General features: G+C 56.4%; 1 protein-coding gene across 1 annotated transcript in view; it reads left to right on the plus strand.

Annotated features, from left to right (window-relative positions):
- Positions 1-16,192, plus strand: part of SNTG2 (syntrophin gamma 2) — a 114,005-nt gene that overhangs the window by 18,345 nt on the left and 79,468 nt on the right. Inside the window, 3 exon segments of the mRNA XM_077758297.1 lie at positions 2,437-2,480; positions 2,580-2,621; positions 15,888-15,975. Coding sequence (XP_077614423.1) covers positions 2,437-2,480; positions 2,580-2,621; positions 15,888-15,975 — 174 coding nt within the window.

Raw genomic sequence — 16,192 nt, forward strand, 5'->3', positions numbered from 1 at the left:
TGTAGGGGTGGTCCCAGGGCTGGGGAGGGGGGTGGTCCCAGGGCTGGGGAGGGCTGGTGTGAGCAAGGAGGTGGAGGGTGAGGCATCTGCTCTGAGGCTGAGAACTGGGAGTTCAGAGAGGCACAGTGTGGGGCTGGGCATCAGTGGGTCCCCGGCACAGACACATCAAAGGCCGAGATCATATATACCCTTGAGATAGCTATCTCCGTATACAAATATATGTTAACATTGGTTGAGTAGATTTGTATACTTTTGCAAATGAAGACCTCACTGTTCAAACTTTTAACACTTCCCATCTTAATGTTTGGAACCAAAAAAAATTTTTTTTCAGATAAGGTTGAATTCTTTACTACCTGAGTTCACCGTTCGCATAGATGCCATTTTTCAGAGCGACTCAGGGGATAAAAGTATCCTTCACTGAAATTTAGTGCAGGACAAGCATGTGCAAATCCCGAAGGGAGGTTTTGAGAGGCTTAGCCCTGCTCTGAAGGATGCATGATGCTGAAATCCTGTCCTGCCTGTAACATGGTGTCCAGGGCTTCACGCCATGACACCGTGGCCGCTGGCCCCACAGCCCCCTCCTCGGTCCCGCTTGCCTCACCCCGTTCCACGCGGCCAGGCCTGGAGAGACTCTGTGCCTGGTTCAGCTGCAAGGGGAGCTCTGGGGTCTGCGTTCTGGGTTCTCTGAAGCCCCCACTCCGCCCGCAGAGGTAACTGTCCTGCACCTGGGACTCTCCAAACGCCATCCGCACCTCTCATGCTGGGTCAGAGCTATAGACAGGACTCCAGCATGCAAATTTTACAACGTATCTGTATAGCCCTTATCAGTAATCTTTGTGTCGCCCTGTGTGGGTGTTCACCTGACAGACTCTGGGCTCTGCCCCGGCTCAGAGCTGGACGGGCGCAGGCACAAAGGAGAGGGGGAGACAGGCCGGGAGGCAGAGACAGAGGGACCTGGGTCACACCAGTGGGCCACACAGGCTTTCTGGGCACAGCTGCCGTGTAAATGAGAACCCTGTTAGTTAGCTGAGGTCAGTACCCTTACGATTAGTAATGAGGGCTGCAATTCATTCTCAACAAAGTTTAATATTATTTCAGTGGCCAGAAATAGTATTAACAACTAACTTTAAATACAGGGAGCTTGAAGAGAATTTCAGTGTGAAAAGAATAGCGTTTTCTTTAGTTTCCCATATTTAACCAAAGACTTAAAAGTTAAAACCAATCCGCACGAAGGCAGGAAACAGCAGCACCTTCTATTTTGGAGCAGGTGCCTCAGTCTTCCCCGAAGCCGTGTGTGTCTGGGGACAGGAGGGCTGACGGGGACGGCACCGCCAGCCTCTGGTCTCCGCAAGGTCCCTTTAATTAAAACCGTCTGTGTAGTTTTGTCCCCAAGAAACAGCAGAAATGCTAACGAGTTTCTGGGATTCCTGTTTTATGGTCTGTGCCGACTTAATGACACCCGGGAAGCCGACTTTGCACGTAGCGTGAGGAAATTCTACAAAAGGAGGAGGTGACGTGTGTTTCCATATTAAACGGCTCTTGTGTGTCTGGGAAGTAACTCTCTCAATGTGCTTCCAGTTTGCCGCCTGCTCAGCTTGATGGGCAGGGACCTGCCTACCCCCATGTGCTGGCACTGCCCGCACCAGCACAGGCCCACACCCACCCATGCACACCCACCTGCACATACTGCACATCGGCACAGGCCCATGCACACCTGCACACACGCCCATGCACACTCATAGTACATACCTGCGCCAGCCCGTGCACCCACGCACGCTCATACTGCACGCCTGCCCATGCACGTGCACCCACGGACACCCAAGTGCCCTCATATTGCACACCCCTGCACCTTGCACACACATCGACACACATGTATGTACCCCCAGCACACATTCCCATGTGCATGTTCATTCCCATGCACAAGTGCATACACGTTCACCCACACAAATGTGCATGCACACACGAAGATTCCTATGTACACATCCACCCACACACGTGTGCACACACTCATGCACACACATTCCCACATGCTTGATCATCCCACATGTGCATGCACATGCACATTCCCATTCACACTTGTGCACACACATTCACACACGTGCACGCATACACATGGAGATTCCTATGTACACATTCACCCACACATGTGTACACACACTTGTGCACATGTTTGCCTGTACACACTCATGTACATGTTTGCCCACACGTGCCTGTGCACACCCATGTGCACACACTCACATACATGTTCACCCACAGCCCACATGTGCACACACATTCATACACCTATGTTCACCCACACATGTGTGCATGCTTGCACACTCATGTGCACACACACACAAACTATTCCAGTTGCTGTGGACACTGAGTTTGAACAGGGCCCTAACAAAGCTTGATGACCTGAATCTTAACACTGTTGCCACTTTTGCAACCCTGCAGCCGACCAGACGGGGATGCTGTTCGTCGGAGATGCAGTCCTGCAGGTCAGTGTTTCAAACTTGAGCCTCTGCTCTGTTGTTTCTCTTAAACTTAATCAGTGATTATCCTCAGAATTTTCAGCTTTCCATCTGTTGTCTGTCCAGGTTAACGGCATTAACGTAGAACACGCGACCCATGAGGAAGTGGTGAGTGTGCCCGTTTCTTATTACGTGTTCTTCTGTCCTAATGACTTTTCTTTGTAAGCGGTACTTTGCTGAGCGTGTCCCTCCACACAGACTCTGGAATTGGAAGGAGAGCTCAGAAGACTTGGTGGGGGCGCGCCTGGGGGCCTGGGTGAGAGTCCCAGTGTGGCAGCGAGGTGTGTCCCGGGCGCCGTGGGACGGGTCCGCATGGGCCAGGCAGGGTGGATGGAGCGGCTCCTGTTGCAACCGGGGCTGTGTGGACATGCTCCGGCCGTGTTGAGTCGCATCCGTCAGCTGTCCGCTGGCCGGCCGGCCGGAGCACGCTCACGTGTACCGTGGGCAGAGAGAGGCCTCGCAGGATGTCCCGTAATGCACGCACCTGGTGACCGTCTGGGACGAGGGCTCATCAGCACACATGCACCCCAGCTGCCTTCTGTGGCAGAGGATGGTGCCCAGGGCAGGGCAGGTGCAGACACAAGGAGGGGTGAGACGCACCCCCGGCGTGAGGCACTGCTGCAAGTGCACACAGTGGGGTGGGGCCGCACCCCAGTACCACCCCGGGAGTGGGCAAAGCCGCACAGGCCCTTTCCTCAGCTTTTGGAACCGAGAAGGGGGAGGGCGATGGGTTGGGGTGCAGGCCAGTGCGTGCAGGGGCGGTGGCTGGGGGGTGAGGCGGGAAGGAGCGCCTAGGCCCAAGGGGGCAGGTGTTAGCACCCCCCACAGGGAGTTTATTCTGCAGGTTACAGGGAGCCAAGCGTAACTTATGACCTTCCCCTGGGAAGGGTGGGCGTGCGTCCATTCATCAGCGTGTATCTTCCCAGGAAGCCTCCTCCCGGCTCTCGTAGGGCAGAAGGTCCCCCAAGGTGGGTACCTGGACTCCCAGACCCCGGCACAGAGTCCCCAGAGCCTCGTAGCCTGTGAAGAGTCGTGCGCGGTCCCCTCTCCTCACTTGGGGCCTGGACCTGTGCCAGGTGTGGGGAAGGTGCTTGCGCTTGGGACAAACGTGTTTGTTGGCCTCAAGGGATGTACAGTTTGGGTGCGTGGAAGCAGGTTCTCGTCCGTTTCCTTTCTGAGCTTGACATTTGTATGTGTTTTCTGTTCCATAAACGGCTGCCTTTTTTGACGCACATGATTCAGGGGGACCCGCCCCGCCCAGCACTCATCCAAGAAACCAGTTCTTGAGTAAACAAGGTGCAAACGTTATAAACCGAGCCATTCCAATATTTGACACAAATTTACTTTTAAATCACACTATCAAATTATTCATCTACCCCCTTTTTTACCTTAGGGAGAGTGTGTCAGGCAGAGTGACTAAGAGAGAGGGCAGGAGAATCCCAGGCAGGCTCCACGCTGTCAGCACAGCCCGACCCGGGGCTTAAACCCACGAACCGTGAGATCATGACCTGACCTGAAATCAGGAGTCAGACACTCAACTGCCTGAGTTCCCCAGGTGCCCCCACGTCTACAGAAAAGACATGGTTGCAGCCCACCGCTGAGGAGACGGATTCATTTTCCAGGTTCATAAAGTTCATAAAAATATAAAATTTGTGAAGACCACAGAAATCACATAGTCTCACACCCTCATTGTTCAGAGTAAATTCTAGCTTCACTTAATTCTAAAAGGGAAAATGTCAGTTTTGCTCAACAGAAAAGATCCACAGAATGATTCATAATCACCCACATTCTGCCCCAAGCTTTGGAAAAGCTCTGATGCGATGGGGACGGAAGTCAGTTTCCACGTCATGCGTCTGTGGGAATAAACATGCAACTTTCCTTTCTAACACGCCTCGCATCCTCCCCCGTCAGTGACACGCCTCGCGTCCCTACCCCGTCGGTGACATGCCTCGCGTCCTCCGTCAGTGACACGCCTCGTGTCCCCCCATCGATGACACGCCTCTCGTCCTCTCCCATCGGTGACATGCCTCGCGTCCCCCCCGCCCCCGTGGGTGACAAGCCTCGTGTCCTCCCCGTCAACGCCTGCTGTCAGGGCGGCCGCAGCAGGAGTAAGGGCCCTTGGGCACGTCCGTGCACTGGGCGAGTTCTGACACCTGTCACCCCAGAGAAAGGAAAGTGAGAGCCTGACTGCTGCCTGTGGAGCCTGGGGGCGCCTGGACGGGAGGTGACGGCTCGAGCAGCGGGGCCCCGGGCACGTGGGTCAGCGAGGGGCGGGACCGTGGCGGCTGTGCAGGGGGGCTCACGGCAGCCAGGGCGGGGGTCTCTGCTGGCAGGACCCCGTGACAGAGTCCGTTCTGCAGCGCAGTCAGACGCTCAGACGCGGACACCGCAGGGGACCCTCCCATGTTGTGACGGGAAGTTACTTGTGCTCTAACGTGGAGGACTGAATTCTCAGGCCCTGTGAACACATGGGTGAAAATTGCCCTAATCAGTAAAAGTTCACTAACCTATTTCCCGGAGCCTCCTACTTAAGTTGAAATTAGTCATTTCTGTACGTATTTCAGTCATTGGTAGGACTTCTGTTCCCATGAAGGCCTCAGGGTAGTTTCTAAGTTCAGGTGGCTTTGAACTTAAGAATCCACAGAAGTAAAGTCAATCTTGTGTGTTAAGAACAAAACAAAGAAAACTATGTGGAGCTCGGAGCGCCTGGCGCCTTGCGGGTCCATGTCCTGGCTGGGCCGCCATCTGCCTCAGCGGTGAGCCAGGTCAGAAGTTTCCCTAATGAGAGCGGACGCCCACTTCCTCCAGGTCACCCACATGACACACATTCCCAGAACTTCGGCACCAGATCATGCAGAACGAGGCCTCTCCTTCAGGGCTGAGGGTGGTCTGGTGGGGAGCAGAGGCTGCACCCCTGCTGGCGGCCAGCCACCCGATCCGGTGTCTGCTCTTGGCTCCTGGTAGAGACGGCGAGCCCTCAAGACGCCTGTCACCCCATCCCAGGGGTTCACTCTCTGCCTCCTCCCGCGACCCCCCCCCCCCACATCTTCTCTTCAGGGGTTAGGGGTTAGAGTGCCCTCTGCCCTGCTCTTGTGAGGACCTGCCCAGAACCTCACCTCTTGTGAGGAGGAGTCTTAGAGCAGGATGGAGAAAGAGTCTAAACTGCATAGATTATGTGAGTGATGGATGGAAGGATGGATGGATGGGTCGATGGATGCGTGGATGGATGGGTGGATGGGCAGGTGGATGGGTGGACGGATGGGCGGGTGGATGGATGGATGGATGGGTGGATGGATGGATGGGTGGATGGGTAGATGGATGGGTAGGTGGATGAATGGGTGGATGAATGGGTGGGTGGATGGGCGGGTGGATGGGTGGACGGATGGATGGGTGGGTGGATGGGTGGATGGGTGGGCGGCCAGGCGGGCAGGTGGATGGGTGGGTGGGTGGATGGATGGATGGATGGATGGATGGATGGANTGGAGAGAAGATTAGATAGATAAATTATCAACGGGAGATTAAACGGTAGAGGTAGATAGGTGGATGACAGGGATAGATGATGGGTAGGTTAGCAGATGGGGAGCGAGAACTTAATGATGATGTTCTCTCACTCCCAGGTTGGAAAGTTGCTGGGGAGGTGGTTCTCAACCTCACGGCATGGGAGTCAGCCAGCGCCACTTGGAGATTTCAGTAGGTGCTTAGGTTCAGCACGACTCTGCCCTAGAGTCCCGACCTCTTAATCAGTGGAGTTCAAGGTCGCAGGAGTGGGAACAAAACCTGTAACGGCCTCCTGGTTGTGGCTCACGAGCGAGGAGTCAGCGGCTGTGGGCAGAGCCGTGGGGGTCACCAGTCCTATTCCCGTGCTCACCTCGTCTACCACAACCCGGTGCAGCCCAGTCCCCGCGGAGCTGGGGTGGGTGATGTGCTCTTCGTGTTGTGGCTCGCTGAGCTGAGGTCCCCACTCAGACCTCACCAGAGCCCAGGGACCGGCCTGCTGCCCGAGGAGCTTTTTCAAGGCGAGAACATGTATTAGACACGGTTTTATTGACGTGGCCTTGTTCCCAAACCCAGGGGTGTGTGTGTGATTAGCCTTCTGCCCCCCCAGGAGCCACCTGTGCGGATGGCCCCTCCCGGCACCTGTGGGTCTTGAGCCCTGCTGCCCAGGTGACAGAGCACGTGGGTGACGGCGTGTGAACAGGGCGCTGAGCCCTGTCACCATCGGCCGTCTGGGAAGATGTCCCATCAGGATCCGCAGGGACCTCTGGGGGTTGGGTTGGCTTCCTCATTGTAGAGGTGCAACATGCAGCAATGTGTCCTTTGGCCGGAGAGCCTGACCTGCCCCAGGCCATCTGCAGAGCACACGGAGGTCACAGGCCTGCACGTGTTGTGGGGTCATTCTCGCTCTCCGCACATTACCAGGTCTTCTGCGGCACCGTCTCCGCACGTTACCGGGCCCTCTGCGGCACCGTCTCCGCACGTTACCGGGCCCTCTGTAGTGCTGCCTTGTTTCCCCCAAGTTGAAGAAGCAGGATGTCCCCAGGTAGCAAACCAGGATGCCCTGTGAACCGGGGACTGAGTGACAGACAGTCACTGGCACAGCCCCGAGGCTGGTGTTTGCCAACAGCTGGAAACTATAGAGAAGGGAAGGTGGGCATGTGGGCGGGGTACGTGAGGTACCAGGTATGTGTCACTTGCTCGGGGACCATGACTGGGGTTCCCCGTGTTTACGGTAAAGCCCTGGCGTCCCTGACAGCACACGCCTGCTTTCCTCCTGGGCCGGGAAGAGAGGTGGGCTGGGGATGCGGGAAGGGCGTCCCTGCCTTCAGTCCTTCGTGCAGCCCGGCGTTTCGCTTTCTGTTTGCAAGGGAGGGGGATGGGCGGCTCGCTGGGACACCATGACACACGTGCGTGGCCTGGCATCTGGCCAGCAGAGTGTGAGCAGGAGTCACGACAAAGGACATGTTTACAGGCTCCCGCGTGTGCAGTCTGATTGGGACGGAGGAGGGGGCTAGCGGCTGCACCCCTGCAAGCCCGCTGTCCCCCCAGCTCACAGATGAGGAAGACGGGCCCGGCCAGCCACTCCGTGAGGCCATGTGGATGTTCCCTGTGGTCGACAGCTTGCCTGCTCGCACAGAGTGCTCTTCCAGGGACGAAGGAAGGAAACGGAAGCCAGGAGGGGAGGTGGAGGAAGAGCAGGAAGGAGGAGAGGTTCTGGGGCAGCAAGGGGAGTCCCTGCCCAGCCTCTGGCTGCGGCCACCCCCACGCCTCCAGGTTGACTCGGGCTCCAGACTTCGGGGACCATGCCGTCCCTGCAAATCCCAGATGTAACCCTCACCAGGCACCGGCGAGTGTGTCTCCTCCCCCACGGAATCTGGAGGCTGTTAGAAACGTGTCCTGGGAAGCAAAGCAAATGAACAGACAGGCTGGTTCATACCATGCGGGCCCTGGACAGTCAGTGGTTCCACTGGCGTGAAATACGATGTTCCTCTTGTCAAGTGTGTAGACATGTGTGTGCGTGTTATTGCTGCATTGATAGAATTAGAAGCAAAGAGGCCACTGGAGGTGAATCGACATGAGCAGGAAGGAGACCCACGCACAGTTCTGCCTGCTTTTGTCTGGAGCACATGGAAAGTTCTCAACACCCCCATCCTCAGGTCTGTACACTCCAGCTGCTCTGAAGGACCCAGAAATGTCTGTGGCTTTGAGGTTTTGGGATCTAGCGGGCTGGAAAAACCTATTCCGTCGTGCTGGCGACGAAATCACTCCCGTCCTGAACCGACGGGTCAAGTTTCTTCATGACTTTCTAGCTGACATTTCTCCATTACTGAAACTGATGCAGTACTGCGTCACTGATAGTTACGTGTATGTGGGAAAGACGTGGCAATCACAGGTCCCACAGTAAATAGTGAATCGCATTTAACAGCCTGGACCTGGAGGTTTAGAGAACTGTTTTGAGATGGAGTTTTGACTCCGACGGGTTTCAGGAAACAGTCGGAAGGGGTCAGGGACATCCGGGTTCGTATTTCTAACGCCTTAACGGGCACTCGTGTGCTCTTATCTCTAATGCTTGCCTGGGGGACGGTGTGCGGGACATGCTAATGAGCACCTGGCTTTGTGCAACACAGAGACTGGGTCGCGTGTCTCCGGGACCCCGTGGCCATGGGCGCCCCTGCCGGGCAGCACATCAGAAAGGAAGACGGAGAAGTCTGGGACCGAGTCTCCGGCCTCCCGGCTGCAGCTTCCATGGCACACAGCGTGCCAGGCTTTCTGTTTACTCTCCAGAAAGGCACTTCGGTGGGAGTGTGACGTGTCCCATGTGTTGCTCGCCATGGACGTAATGGTGTCAGCCAGGAGGAGGCCTGGCCGGGACCGGGAGGTGTTGAGAAGAGATTTGGTGAAAACAGGTTTTCTGCTGTGTGAGAGCTTGAGGGTTCAAGTTGGCAAGAACAGGAAGGGCTTCCGAGTTTAAATCCACGAACTTAGGATGCTCAGCCCATGGTAGCAGATGTCACGGCTGAATTACAAGGTGTGGTCACGGATGGGTTGTGGTCTGAGCTAATTGACCTGGGGCCGGGTTGGTTTTGTGTGTAAGATCAGGGAGGCTTGACCAAAACCTCTCCTTCCTTCTGAGTTAGAACATGATAGGTCATGTTCTGTGATGACTGTCATCCTGAGTCACTTTGGAAGGAGCCAGCCTTTGACAGGACACACGGAGACCTCCTCCACCATTTTCACGTCCCAGAAAACCAGCCACACTCATTTCCAAACGTGCGGGCTCTGAAGGCGGGCCGCCCGGGACGTGCCTGCACCAGACCTCTGCCTTGCTCTGGGCTGCGTGTGGTGCTTGCCTCCAGGGTGCCTCCCGGGATTCACGGCTGGCGCGCATCAAAGCCTTTGTTGTCGCTTCCTGGGGTTTTTGTATCTTTATTTTTATCGATGTGTAGTTCACGTATGGCGTCAGATCCGTGGCAGGTGTATGAGGCTCTCAGCACGGAAGGNCCTTTAGAACATGATAGATCATGTTCTGTGATGACTGTCATCCTGAGTCACTTTGGAAGGAGCCAGCCTTTGACAGGACACACGGAGACCTCCTCCACCATTTTCACGTCCCAGAAAACCAGCCACACTCATTTCCAAACGTGCGGGCTCTGAAGGCGGGCCGCCCGGGACGTGCCTGCACCAGACCTCTGCCTTGCTCTGGGCTGCGTGTGGTGCTTGCCTCCAGGGTGCCTCCCGGGATTCACGGCTGGCGCGCATCAAAGCCTTTGTTGTCGCTTCCTGGGGTTTTTGTATCTTTATTTTTATCGATGTGTAGTTCACGTATGGCGTCAGATCCGTGGCAGGTGTATGAGGCTCTCAGCACGGAAGGTGCACCCCGTCCCCCTCACCTGTTTCCCTGCCCCGCCTGCCTCCCCTCTGTGGCCTCAGTGTGTTCTCTGTGGTTAAGAGTCTGTTCCTTGGCTCCCCCCCCCCTCTTTTCCTGTCCCTTTGCTGGTTTTGTTTCTTACTTCCCACATAGGAGTGAGATCATACGGTGTTTGTCTTCTCTGCCTCGCTTACGTCACTCAGCGCAGTAACCGTTCTGGGCCCGGCCCGCATTGTCCCTGTGATGTGTGCTGGCCACCAGCCCGGGGCCCCTTCCGCTCAGCATGGTTCTTTAATCGATCTCTTTCCAAACCCAGCCCCTTGTCAGCAGAGACCTCACGCTGCCTCTTCTCCCTAAGGTGGGACTCGCTGCCACGTCTGCCTCCCGGCCCCCAGCCCTGCCGCTCCGTCCATCCAAGGGACACTCGCATGCCTTTCTGTTGATATTTAGGTCAAAACTTCATTCTTCTTCAGGCCACTTTGAGCACCTTGACTCCCGAGATCCCTCCCCTTGGCCGCTGGCGTGTCCCTCCATGTTACTATCGTCGCCATGTTACTATCGATCGCGGGCGAGGTGAGCAGGGCCCCTCACATGGCCAGGCACCTGCACACACTGGCACGTGTCCAGCCCTCCACACGGCTCCGGGGGGAGAGTGTGGTGGGCCCCACGTTTCAGGTGCACGGCTGTTCCACAGACTTGAGAACCAAACCAGGTTTTCCTAATTGTGGGTCACTTCTATTTTAATATACTCAGTGTAATAGACAATTCAAATCTTACATTTAAAACCTTAAATTTAAAACCTTACTTTTCCTTTGTTCACTACAGAATGGAATGTTTTACTTGCCTTACACGTGGTGCATAAACCTGGTGCAGGTTAGAAGTCCTGTGTTAGGATGGTCGTTGTGGCTCACGTGTGATACGCTCACCTGAGCGCTCACCAGACGTGTGCCAGATGCCATGTCCTGGCTTCCACTCTTGAATTGGATACAAATGCACCATCGGGCAAGAAATCTGTGTGCCACGTTATGTACTGCCTGCTACTATTATTTGAAGGATTGTTTTCGTGATGGCTAATGGATTAGGGTTCTAGCAGAGAAACAGCCACAGAGGGAGATACTGGATGTGTGTTGGGGGGGGCGGGGAGGGAGAACTCTTGACTTGAGGTCTGAGCTTCAGGCTGGAAACTCCTGGCCAGAATTTGTGGCTTCAGCTAACAGAATTTTTTCTTTCTCAGAGCATCCTCAAATTTTTAATCTTAAAGACTTCAGTTAATTAGAGGAGGCCCACCAGCATTATGGAGGGTGACCAGCTCTACTAAAAGTCACTGACTGCAGATATCAGTCATATCTACGAAATACCTTTATAGCAACACCTTGGTAGCTGGTACTGTAGCCTAGCTGAGTGGACACAAAACTATTAATAAACTGTGACATGTTGCTATATGATGATCATTTAAAAATTCGTAAATGAGGGCTGCTTGGGTGGTTCCGTTGGTTAAGCATCTGACTTTGGCTCAGGTCATGATCTCACAATTCATGGGTTTGAGCCCCATGTCGGGCTCTGTGCTGACGGCTCAGAGCCTGGAGCTGCTTCAGATTCTGTGTCTCCCTCTCTCTCTGCCCCTCCCCTGCTGGCGCTCTGTGTCTTTCTCTCTCAAAATAAATACAATTTTTAAAAAAATTTAAATAAAAAAATAGATTGTTTGAATGATACATGGGCAGAATCTGTTACTTTGAGTTGTAAGGAAAATGTGATATTACTGTTAGGAATGTAAATATAAATATGGAATAAGCACAAATAGTAATCTTGTGGCTCAGAATGACAGTTACACATGTAGAGGGAGGGCCCAGGGGCACCCCTCTGGGGACTTCCAGGGGGAGCAGGGAGGTGGGGACGGTGCCGGGTCCTGGAGGCGAGGGGACACAGTTGTGGCGGCGTCGCCTGTGCCAGCGCATCTGAGCGGTCCCCGGAGGCACAGATGGAGGGCGCTCCATGGAGCTTGGTGGTCCGCGGACGGCTGGGGAGGCTGAGGCACGAGAGTGTGCAGGAGGGACAGACGGTGTTTGCAGGCGGTTTTCTGCGAAGGGCAGCGGGGACGTGCGCTAGGGGAGGGTGCAGGCACCGCGGTTTGTACTGGATCCGGGAGCCACTCGCCAGGCATAGCGCAGGCACAGGCTCCGGGTGGGGAGGCAGGACTGATTCGCTCTCAGAGCGGTGGGTGGTGACGACACAGGTGGTCTTTATTTCCCCTGAGGGCATGGGAGGAGGACACTGCCTGACACACTCAGAGGTCCCCAAGAACGAGGCCACGAGTTTGACACAAGGCTGATCAGCCACTTGTTTCCCTCTGGCCACACGGTGCTGCCTGTGTGTGGCTGGACTGACGGTCAGCGGTGGCCATGATGCCTGAGGGTGACAGGTCGGGGTGTGTGAAGTCAAGGGGAACGGTGACGGGCCTGGAGTTAGAGCTGCACGAAGAGAGTGTGTGCATTGCATGGGAATGACCCAGAGAGGCAGCACCGTGGGGGACATGTGGGGCACAGACACCCCGGAACTCAGCAAGGTCAGGCATAGGACCCTGTCAGTGCAGCCAGCTGGGGACCCGACCACGGGAGGAGAGGAGGCCCAGGAGTGGCCAGGCCGGGACAGCGTGTGTGAGGGTGCACACTAGCTGCGTGCACACCAGCCCATGCACACCAACCCCGTACACACCGGCCCCATGCACACTGGCCCCGTGCACACTGGCCCTGTGTATACTAGCCCCGTGCTCACCAGCTCTAGTGCGCACTGGACCCTTGAGCACACCAGCCCTGTGCACACCAGGTCCATACACACCAGCCCATGTATACCAGCCCTTTGAGCACACCGGCCCCGTGCACAGTGGCCCCTTGTGCACATGGCTGGTTTTCTCCACTCTACAGGCCTCGTGCATTGAGGCAAGTGTGCAAGATGCAGTGGGTAATTCGTGTTGACAGATTTCTCGGTGCACTTGCCCTGCGCCAGTTTCCAGTCCCTGGTATGGACGGGGGGTTTGTGCCCACGTTCCTATGACCCCTGGCCCCTGGGTGCCATTAGCAGGTGGGCCCGTGGAGGTGATCAGGGTTCAGTCAGGTCATGGGTGGGTCCCTGAGGTGGGATCAGTGTCCCTGCAAGGAGAGACACTAGACCCCGCACCACACACCGTGCACGCCATCTGAGGCCGGGAAGGAGCCTCACTGGTGTCGAGCCCACTGGCCCCTGACCTCAGGCTCCGGCCCCTGAACTCTGGCAGATTGGCTTCTGTTGTGGGTGCTCCCGCCAGCCCACTAAGACCCCAGGGGTTTGAATGGCTTGAGTGGCTTTTGTTAAAAGCTCGGAAAGATTTGGGGGCCCTGTGGGGGCTCAGTCTGTTGACACCTGACACTTCAGCTCACTCAGCTTATGGTCTCATGGTTCGTGGGTTGGAGCCCAGAGTCAGCCTCTGTGCTGACACCACAGAGCCTGGAGCCTGCTCTAGATTCTCTCTCTCTCTCTCTCTCTCTCTGTCCCTCCCCACTCACGTGTGTCCTCTCTCTCAAAAATTAAAAAGTTAAAAAAAAAATAATAAAAAAGGCTTGGGAAAATTCACATGGAAGTCGAATCCTTTCTTAAAAGGGAAGACCCTTGACGTGGCTGCAGGAAGGCAGGGCTCAGCAGGGAATCAGAGGCAGAGGTTTGCAGCCCACGGATTCCCTGTGGGGATGGGACAGATGTGCCCTGGGGTCATGACGCAGGAGGAGCCCTGTGATCATGGACTTCAATTCAAAGCCAAAGGAAGGCCGACCTGGAGGCTGGAGTCAGGTGTCGGCCGTCTACACCTGTCGGTCTTCCCGCGATGACTTGCGAGGAAGATGGTGTTAGTGCCCCTTGGTGAATTTGGAGGCGTTAATGATCAGCGTTCACAGACATTTCTCTTTTTTTTTCTTAATATTTATTTATTCTGGGGCAAGCACAAGCACGGGAGGGACAGAGAGGGGAACAGAGACCTGAAGTGGGGATCTGCACTGACAGGGCCTTGAACTCACGGACTAGGAGATCATGACCTGAGCCAAAGTCGAACGCTCAACCGACCGACTGAGCCCCTAGGCGCCCTTGCTCACGGACACTTCTGAACATGCAGACCGACTTGGCACCAACTTGGGAAAGACACACGATGAAGCGGAGCCTTCGTGGCCTGCACATGGGGGTCTGGAACATTATGGTGGGCAGAGGAGGTGAGGGGCCCCGCGTTCCGTTCAAAATGCCGAATTCCTCCAGGCCACTGGCCGCAGGCTTTGCTGTCACGCAGACAAAATCAGCTTGTCCAAGGTGGTGTCTCCTCAGGGGCCTAGGGAGTCGTGCTCGAGGGCAGACTCGCGGAAAGATGCAGTGGGTCCTTTGGGGTTAATCACCTCCACCAAACAGGTAGGAGACCTTAATGCTTTGAGGTGCATTTTGCATCCTGAAAGCCTCGTGAGCAGCACCAGATGTGTGATTGCTGCGGGTGCTCTTGTAGGTGGGGAGTGTGCGTCCGGAGAGGCGGGCTGGGGGCACACCTGTCTGCCGAGGCCGGGGAAGGGGGCCACCTGCACGCACAGACCCAGACTGTTGTCGTCCGGGGGACGCTCGCTCATTGAAGTTTAAAGCCATGTGAGCTCTGGACGTCTCAGGGCTTCTGCGCTCTTCCCGGATGTGGCCAGTGCCTGCGACCCCACGGGCATCCGGGAGGGGCTGCTGCTTATGGCCGGGGGCCGGTGGTGGTCCCATGGATCAGATGGAGAGAACACGGTGGCACTGAGCTGCCCGCAGATGCATCAGGTCCTGCTGCTACGTCCTGTCCGCGAGCAGAGGCTGGTGCCAGGCAGGGGCCGCAGGCCGCGGATGCTCCAGGCGCACCTCCTGGTCTGGGGGCTCTGACCCCTCCCATGAGTTCCTGAGTGACTTGGTCCTACTGTGTGTGTGAAGGCGGGTTTGGACCTCGTCCCCGGCAGTGGACCTTGTGCACTTGTCCAGACAGCAAGGGACAGCCTGGTGTCCACCCCCCTTGCGTGTGGCTTATGTGAGGCGGGAGGCTGTCAAAGCAGGGCCACGGGGAAGGAGGAGGGAGGACGTGGAAGGTGTGGGAGGGACCCCACGGAGGCGAGTCTGCAGCTTCGTGGCCTGTGGTCTGTGGTCTGGAGTGTTTAGGGGCATTCAGGGCCTGGTGTGAGGTCACGGTGGAGGCGATGCAGCCATGGGCAGGCGGGTCCAGACCCCCTAGGGCGGAGTGCTGTGGACCGACAGACGAGGGCGTTTGTGTGGTCCTCAGGGCGGTGGAGGGGATGACAGGAGGTGTCTGAGAGACAGGACTTGGGCGTGACAGAGCCGAGCGCGTGGGGTCCCCGTGCCGGCGGGGTGGGTGACCCGGAGTGTCCCAGCCACACACCCGCTGAGCTCGTCACATCTGCTTCAACTCCAGTGAGCGTGCTGAGCACGGGAAGCCAACCGGACGTGGGTAGAAGTGGAGCCCCGTGGTGGGGACACGTCGGCACAGGGAGGGGACACCCACTCCTCTCTCCAGAATTAAAATATGCTTCATACCCTGAAGTGGGGCCTGTGGTCTGCGGTGTCTCAGCGTGCGGTGGTGTGCACTCTGCTGACCTCTGACCCTTGGCTCTTGGGCCCATTTCGACTCCTCACCTGACTTGACTTTTGGGGAGACAGTGTGCGTGGTGGGTGGGTAGCCTGATCTTGTAGAACACGGCTCGCCCCTGCTGGTGTGCACGAGCGTCCGTGTAGATGGAGCACAGGCAGCATGTGCAAGCGTCCGTGTAGACGGAGTGCGGGTGGCGTGCACGAGCATCAGAGCAGATCGCACACAGACCTCCAGGCGTCCACAGGCCCTCACGTCCCAGGAAATCACTGGCGTGGAAATCTTGAGAAGCAGGCCAGGTGTATAGAACTCTTGTGTTTAAATTCCGTGTCTGGTCCTGTCGTGATGGTAAAGTGGCTATTTTTTGTCGTGTTGACAGGTGCATCTTTTGAGAAACGCTGGCGACGAGGTGGCCGTCACTGTTGAGTATCTCAGGGAGGCGCCGGCATTTCTGAAGCTCCCAGTAGGTAAGGGCGGAGAGGCCGTCAGGGTGCTGTCCTTCCTCGCCTCACTGTCTCGCGCTGGACGCGGCCCTGACAGGTGTGCGTCCGGTCCCCGGCGCGGGTTCGGAGGGGGCAAGGGCGCCGAGAGACACCCTGCGTTTTCACGTCCACAGGCTCTTAGAGGAGGCGTCCAACTGCCGCGTGCCAATTAATGAACTTCGTGGGTGGGTTCAAGCCTCAC

This window comes from Crocuta crocuta, unplaced genomic scaffold (genome assembly GCF_008692635.1).
Source record: "Crocuta crocuta isolate KB4526 unplaced genomic scaffold, BGI_CrCroc_1.0 scaffold750, whole genome shotgun sequence".
In the NCBI taxonomy this organism is placed as follows: Eukaryota; Metazoa; Chordata; class Mammalia; order Carnivora; family Hyaenidae; genus Crocuta; species Crocuta crocuta.